Source organism: Crocuta crocuta, unplaced genomic scaffold, assembly GCF_008692635.1.
Source record: "Crocuta crocuta isolate KB4526 unplaced genomic scaffold, BGI_CrCroc_1.0 scaffold229, whole genome shotgun sequence".
In the NCBI taxonomy this organism is placed as follows: domain Eukaryota; kingdom Metazoa; phylum Chordata; class Mammalia; order Carnivora; family Hyaenidae; genus Crocuta; species Crocuta crocuta.
In genome coordinates, this window is record NW_027536464.1 from 4,847,661 (window position 1) to 4,855,221 (window position 7,561).

At 51.6% G+C, this 7,561-nt stretch overlaps 1 protein-coding gene across 1 annotated transcript; it reads left to right on the forward strand.

Moving 5' to 3' along the window:
• The first annotated feature begins 1,058 nt into the window (after positions 1-1,058).
• On the forward strand, positions 1,059-6,980 carry LOC144218614 (tubulin alpha-1D chain). The gene is made up of 4 exons (XM_077748552.1): positions 1,059-1,076; positions 4,315-4,537; positions 4,877-5,025; positions 5,997-6,980. Exons 1-4 carry the CDS (start codon positions 1,074-1,076, stop codon positions 6,978-6,980), a joined length of 1,359 nt encoding a protein of 452 aa, XP_077604678.1. The 5' UTR covers positions 1,059-1,073.
• The last annotated feature ends 581 nt before the right edge of the window (positions 6,981-7,561 follow it).

Below are 7,561 nucleotides of genomic sequence, written 5' to 3' on the forward strand. Positions count from 1 at the left end.
CTGAGGGGCGGTGATAACTCTGCCCGTGGAAAGGGGAGAAGCACTGAGCCTGAGTCCCAGATGAATTTTAATTCCACCACTAATTACCCCCCATGTGACCTTGGGCAAGAGACTAGAGGCTTCGATTTCCTTTTCTTCAACAGGGGAATGGAGGCCCCGCCTCCCTTACCTCATAGAGCTGTGGAGGGACTCAAAGGAGATGAGTGGTGAAGCTGCCTTAAGAGCCACAAAGCAGCATACAAAGATGAGAGATTAGCATTTGTATTTTGTAAGTCTGCCTGAGGCCATAGGAAGACTTCTGTGCGGAAATAAGGCAAAGGGCGGCCAGCCGCAACTTGTTTGGAATAGGGAGAGACCCTGACAAGTAGCCCTGAGCCCCTGCTCCACTTCTTGCTTTCCCTGGGGACAACAACAGCAATTCTAGACTAAGCACTTAAGGAAGTTTATCTTGTTTCCTCCTCAGAACACTGCCTCTCCCCATTCTACAGACGGGAAAACGGAGGCAGAAGAAGACGTTAAATGCTAGAGATGGCCCGAAGACTGAGCTCTAGTTCCCTGTGTCCTAAAACATTCCAAGATTCCACCAGAAGCCCCCTGAGGCTTGATCTTTTGCCCTAGAACACATTATTTCTGGTTCAGTGCACTCTTTTTTTTAGCCCCGCCCACATTCCACTTCCTGTCTTCACCCACCCTAGGGGTGCCAGTGCTGCTAGAGCTCAGGGGGTTTGATTTCTGAAGCCTCTTTCACCTGTGAGAGCCCGCTGAGCCACCAGGAAATGGGATCGTGTGACTGAGCAGCAGATACTGTGTACCCAGGGGCTGGGTACCTGTGTGGGATGACCAGCTGAGCGCCTCCTCTGCCTTGCTGCCCTGTTTGAGCCCAGGCCCAGCTCTTAGTAACCAAGTCAACAGGCCTGCCCTCCTGGGGCCGTTTCTAACAACATACCCCCCAGAGAGCCAACCAGAGACTATAAGGAAGCCAGTGGCCGTGGGCCTCTCACAGACCCATATCTGCCTCCTATCAAGCAGCAGACAGACAGACAGACAACCCTAGGGGCCCCCAGCCAAGCAGCATGGTAAGCAGGGGTGGGGGGCTGGGCACGCAAGTGAGGGTCTCAGTGGCACCCGGTGGGTGATGTGAGGTTCCCTTTGGAGTCTAAGTGTTCACCGGTCCACAGTGTGTGGGCAGGTGAGGTGGAGACATGGAAAGAGACTTCCAGATGTGAGTGTGGCCCCCAGGTGTGTTGGTATGTGAGAGCACATGAAGGGTGGAGGACAGGGTGATGGTAACTAGGACATGTGTCTAAGCCTCTGCTCAGGAGCAGGGCTGCTGCGGGGCTCCGAATTTAGGGGTAGGGAGTGTGGGGTCAGCAGGATTGGAGCAGGAAGTGTAGGCACTTTTCCACAAAACTGAAGCCCCACAGCAGATTGACCGCTGGCTTCTAGTCCCACCTCCCAGGTCTGGGGACACATCCTCATAGGCCTGCTCATCTGATGCATCTGACCTGACCCTCATTTCAGTAGAGAGAGTGAGGAGGAGGAGGGAAAGGGAGGGTGCTCCCACTTACAGAGAGCAGGCTGTACATGGGGCTTATTTGATATCTTTTGCCAGCATTCCATGTTGGAGCCAAGCCATCCCCACTCTGAGTATTAGGGGTTTTGCTCATGACCTTGAGCTAGTTGCTTAACCTCTCCGAGAGTCAGTTTCCTATGTGCAAAATGGCATAATGATAGTACCTACCTACAGGGGGTGTTGTGCAAATTAAATGAGATAGTGTACGTGGAGCCCGTAGCACAGTGCCTGGCACATAATTAGTGCTTAGCGTAGACTAAATGACACTAGAGCAACTGAAGAGAAGTAACTTGTCTGAGGTCATAGAGGGATGGGGGTTTGACGCCAAGTTGATGTGATTCCAGGGACTGAGTTCTTTGTTCCAAACCAGTTGCCCCACAGTAAGGGGCATCATTTCCAGCATCTCAAGTAAAAGTCAGAGTTGTCTTGCATAGGCCAGCAGTCAAGGGGGCCAAGACTGGGTCTGGCTTTGTAGACAGAACCTGGGCAGGCCAAAGTTGAAGTAGCTGGTGCTGGCCTTGCCTGGGGATTGGTAAACCCTGTCAGCCTCTTGTGGATGTGGGGATTTCTGTGAGTCCTTGTGTCCCTAAATCCCTACACCCCAGCTTAATTCATGACCTTCTCTTACTAGATAGCAGGGATTGGGGGATGGGAGTTGGTAGGGGACTCAACATGTATGGCGCTCCCAGTATACATCGTGCAATGAGCCAGCAACTTATGTGCATTTTTTCATTTGCTCCCCATAGTAATTCTAGGAGGGGGCTCTTATTGTCCCAACTCATGGGATAGGGGGATGCCCACAGAGAGGTGAATATTCTTGCTCAAGGCAAGCAGAGAAGTAATGATGATGTTTGGATTAATCTCAGTCATCTCAAAAATCATAAAAAGTTAAGTCATATTTAAAAAGTCAGAGGGGCGCCTGGGTGGCTCAGTCGGTTAAGCGTCCAACTTCGGCTCAGGTCAAGATCTCACAGTTTGTGGGTTCAAGCCCTGCGTCGGGCTCTGTGCTGACAGCTCAGAGCTTGGAGCCTGCTTCAGATTCTGTGTCTCCCTCTCTCACTGTCACTCCCTTGCTCATGTTCATGCTCATGTTCTGTCCCTCTCTCTCTCAAAAATAAATAAGCATTTTTAAAAAGTCAGAGAAGTATTAAATTTATGGAGAAAGCATCCTCCTTAAAAATTATGAAATATTCCAGACACTAAGGAAGGCAGAAAGAATAATATAATAAACACCTGTAACCCAGCTTAAGAAATAGAATCTCTTTCCAATCTGCATTCACCTCCCTCTCCTACCAGAGAGAACCATTATTCCAAATTTAGTGTTAATATTTTCTCTTGCTTTCTTTATTTTTGTAATACACACACACTACAAGAATATACAGCAAAATACAAATGTATCTGTCAGTGAGTGATGCACAGTATTGTTTTACACGTTAAAGGTTTTTATAAATAGTATCCTATGGTAGGATTCTTCCTTACTTTGCTTCTTTTTCTGGTAAGAAATTTTTTGATGAGATTCTTTCTAGTAGTCCATCCATTTTCACTTCTGAATCATTCTTTACCCATTTCCTGCTGTCGAAGGACATTTAATTGGCCTCCGTTGCTATGGTGCTGTGACTGTTCTTATACTCGTTCTTGTTTACCTGGGTGAGAACTTCTCTAGAGCAAGAGCATCATAAGCTTTCCTGGATATTGCCAAATTTTTCTCCAAAAGAGATGTGGCACTTTAGGCGTCTACCAGGGCTTTAAGGGTTCCCATTTATCCACATCCTCCACATGGTTAAGCCTTAAAGCTTGGGTGAATCTGATAGATGTGCTCATTTTGTTTTTAAGGCCTGTGGTAATTACTTCTCAAGCAGAGCAGGAGGCACACTCTGGCATCCCTCCTACCACCCTGCTATATAACTGTTAATATTTGAAACTCTCTCCCTTCCCTGGACAGTGGGCTCCTGAGGGCCAGTGCATAATATGCCACGTGTGCCACTATCAGCCCAGCGTCAGGCACATACCAGAGGCTCAAATGTTTGATGCAGCAAGAGGGTCCAACCTTCCTGATTCTAATGAGGCTCCCCAAGGAAGGGCAGTGACCTTTTGGATTTCCAGGACCAAGCACTTTATCCCAGTCCTGCTTTGGGGGTCAAGAGTTCTTGGACTACCAGCCTAGAATCATGTGGGGAAAACCTTTTTTCTCCCAACCCCACTCCACTCCAGAACTATGCACACCCAAGAGAGGAAAGAATAGCATATCCCCTTCCATTTCAGGACCACTTTTCCCTTCCTCGCTGGCCTTTCTAGCTGTAACACGAATCTAGAGTTCTTCCTGCTTTCAATACCTCCCCCTTGCCTCTGATCCCGGAAAACTCACTTGGATCTTGTTTCTCTCGCCAAGGGTCCATAATTTCTTTCCGACATGGGTGAATTGACTGTCATGCTCTGCCAGACTCATCTGACCCCCTCAATGCTCCTCAACATGCTTAGTCACTAAGCAAGACTCTATAATCTTGGAACTGCCCACATCTGCTTCCTTTGAGGGTTTTGGCCCAGCCCCCTGAGACACTGCCTGTTGACCCTCAAAGCCATCAGTAAAGACTTAGACACAGAGGTGGGGGGAGGAGAGCAGGGTCCAGGAACCTTTGGTCTTGGCCAGAGAACCACTCAAGAAAGGATTGCAGGCAGGAACTGTCCCCAGGCACGGCAGGGTTCTCTCTGCTAAGAGTATTTTCTGCCCTTTGCCCATTCAGCGTGAGTGCATTTCAGTCCATGTGGGGCAGGCCGGCGTGCAGATTGGCAATGCCTGCTGGGAGCTCTACTGCTTGGAGCATGGGATCCAACCAGACGGACAGATGCCCAGTGACAAGACCATCGGTGGAGGGGACGACTCCTTCAACACCTTCTTTAGTGAAACTGGGGCTGGAAAGCATGTGCCCCGGGCAGTGTTTGTGGATCTGGAGCCCACTGTGATTGGTGAGTGATGATCAGTCCCTGCCACATATGTCACCTTGTCCCTGGTACCACAGCAAGTCCATCTCTATAACTGGAGCACCAGAATTTGCAGTTCCCAGCTGCAGCAGCCAATTAAACTACCGATCTGCTGCCACTTAGCTCCAGTCTCAAGGTCACTCCACATCCCTCATATCCCTTTCCTTTTTATTGGAGAACACTAACAGCCAAGGGCAATAGCAGCAGCCTGAATGGGGCTCCTCTAGGGTAGGAGTTGGGGCCTGGTGACCCTGCCCCTTCTGGGAACTTTGGGGAGCCAGGCTTCAAGGGGAGGAGGGGTGTCTAAAACTCTGTCCATTACAGATGAGGTTCGGACAGGCACATACCGCCAGCTCTTCCACCCAGAGCAGCTCATCACCGGCAAGGAAGATGCTGCCAATAACTATGCTCGAGGTCACTACACCATTGGAAAGGAGCTCATCGACCTGGTACTGGACCGAATTCGGAAGCTAGTAAGTGAAGGGCTGAGGGCTGGATTCCTGTAGTGAAGGGGTCTGGACACCAGACAGGAAGAGCAGTTTCAGCCGTTGGGAGAGGCTTCTGGATGAGTTTTAAAGATGCAAGATCAGGACCAGTGAGGAGGGGCCCTCCACTCTGATCAGGGGAAACAGGGTGTAGGCTCCAGCCTAAAGCCGGATGTCCTCTTTACCTCCTATAGCAACTGGTCAAAGGCTGGGCAGAGTGGTCACAAAGACAAACGTATCCACAGACTGCCTGGCCAAGCTACGGAGGTCCATGGGCATTCCCAGGATATCACCTTGTATGGCAAGGATGTGGGCAGAAGGCCCTGTGAAAAACAGATCCAAATAATCCTGGCCCCAGGATTGACTTTGTGATTGACTTTGGCCTCCCCACCAAGGATGGGAATCAGGTTCCTGGATTGTTTTCTTTTTTTATTAAATTTTTTAATGTTTTTTATTTATTTCTGATGGGGGGGGTCAGAGAGAGAGGGAGACACAGAATCTGAAACAGGCTCCAGGCTTTGAGCTGGCTATCAGCACAGAGCCTGACGCGGGGCTCGAACCCACAAACTGTGAGATCATGACCTGAGCCGAAGTCCGACGCTTAACCGACTGAGCCACCCCAGGTGCCCCATGGATTGTTGATTTCAGTAGGGAAGCTCTCCAGAAACATGTGAAATTAAATCAGGGGTAAATAGGTATGAAGCTGGGTGGCATTGGCAAGTTATGATGACAAAAGTGACCATGGCAGGAGATTCAAGAGAGCTGTGTCGGCACAGGGGTGTAGAAAGGAACAGGAACAAGAGAGAGAGTGGGCCTTCCCTATGAGGCACTATTTTGTGCACTTGGAAAAGTCTTCCAAGGATTTAATGCAACTTTTGAGGAATTTGAAACAGCATGAGCTGGCTCCATCCTTTCCATAAGCTTCATGGCCCACATGGCTCTTCACCTTCCCTTTCTAGGCTGACCAGTGCACAGGACTCCAAGGATTCCTCATCTTCCACAGCTTCGGAGGGGGCACCGGCTCGGGCTTCACGTCACTCCTGATGGAGCGGCTCTCGGTCGACTACGGCAAGAAATCCAAGCTGGAGTTCTCCATCTACCCCGCCCCCCAGGTGTCCACGGCCGTGGTGGAGCCCTACAACTCCATCCTGACCACGCACACCACCCTGGAGCACTCGGACTGCGCCTTCATGGTGGACAACGAGGCCATCTACGACATCTGCCGCCGCAACCTGGACATCGAGCGCCCCACCTACACCAACCTCAACCGGCTCATCAGCCAGATCGTCTCGTCCATCACGGCCTCCCTGCGCTTCGACGGGGCCCTCAACGTGGACCTGACGGAGTTCCAGACCAACCTGGTGCCCTACCCCCGCATCCACTTCCCCCTGGCCACCTACGCGCCCGTCATCTCCGCGGAGAAGGCCTACCACGAGCAGCTGTCGGTGGCCGAGATCACCAACGCCTGCTTCGAGCCTGCCAACCAGATGGTGAAGTGCGACCCCCGCCACGGCAAGTACATGGCCTGCTGCCTGCTGTACCGCGGAGACGTGGTGCCCAAGGACGTCAACGCCGCCATCGCCGCCATCAAGACCAAGCGCAGCATCCAGTTCGTGGACTGGTGCCCCACGGGCTTCAAGGTTGGTATCAACTACCAGCCGCCCACCGTGGTGCCCGGGGGTGACCTGGCCAAGGTGCAGCGCGCCGTGTGCATGCTGAGCAACACGACCGCCATCGCCGAGGCCTGGGCCCGCCTGGACCACAAGTTCGACCTGATGTATGCCAAGAGGGCCTTTGTGCACTGGTACGTGGGCGAGGGCATGGAGGAGGGGGAGTTCTCTGAGGCCCGGGAAGATATGGCTGCCCTGGAGAAGGATTACGAGGAGGTGGGCATCGATAGTGTAGAAGGGGAGGGAGAAGAAGAGGAGGGGGATGAGTACTAGAGGAACCCTATGTGTCTGTCCTAAATAAAGTACTGTGGCCTTTACTGTCTCACAAGGGTCTTTTTCTCTTGGGAGAAAATGGCTTCTCCTTCAAGAGAGGTAGGAAGTCTGGGATCTCTGCCTGGGCTCCCCAGAAAGCAAATCTGGTTTCAGATTTTATTAAAGAGTACAATTCCAGGAAGCAGAATGAGGACCAAGGAGAGTAAAGCAGAGATGGAGGCAGAATTCACCCAAGANAGCCTTCACCCCATCAAGCACGAACTCGTCTGCACTTGTTGGGTTGCACATACTTGGGCTGTGGCGTCACCAGGGAAATCCTGGGAGGGAGGTAAGTGAAGTCGGTCCCAGCCACATGGGGCTACAACCGGAGCCTGGTGAGGCCAGGAGGGTCTGAAGTGGTGACTTAGAGTAGTCTGACACAGCTGGGGCTCACTAGCCCACCCTGCAGATCGAAGGTTTGTCTCTTTCAGGCAGGAAGTTTGGGTATAGAGGGTCCAGAAGCTGGCATTAAGGCAGAACAGTGGCACGGTGGCAGTAACAGTGGGGAAAGGGGTGTGTGCGTGGGGGGTGGGGGTGGGGGT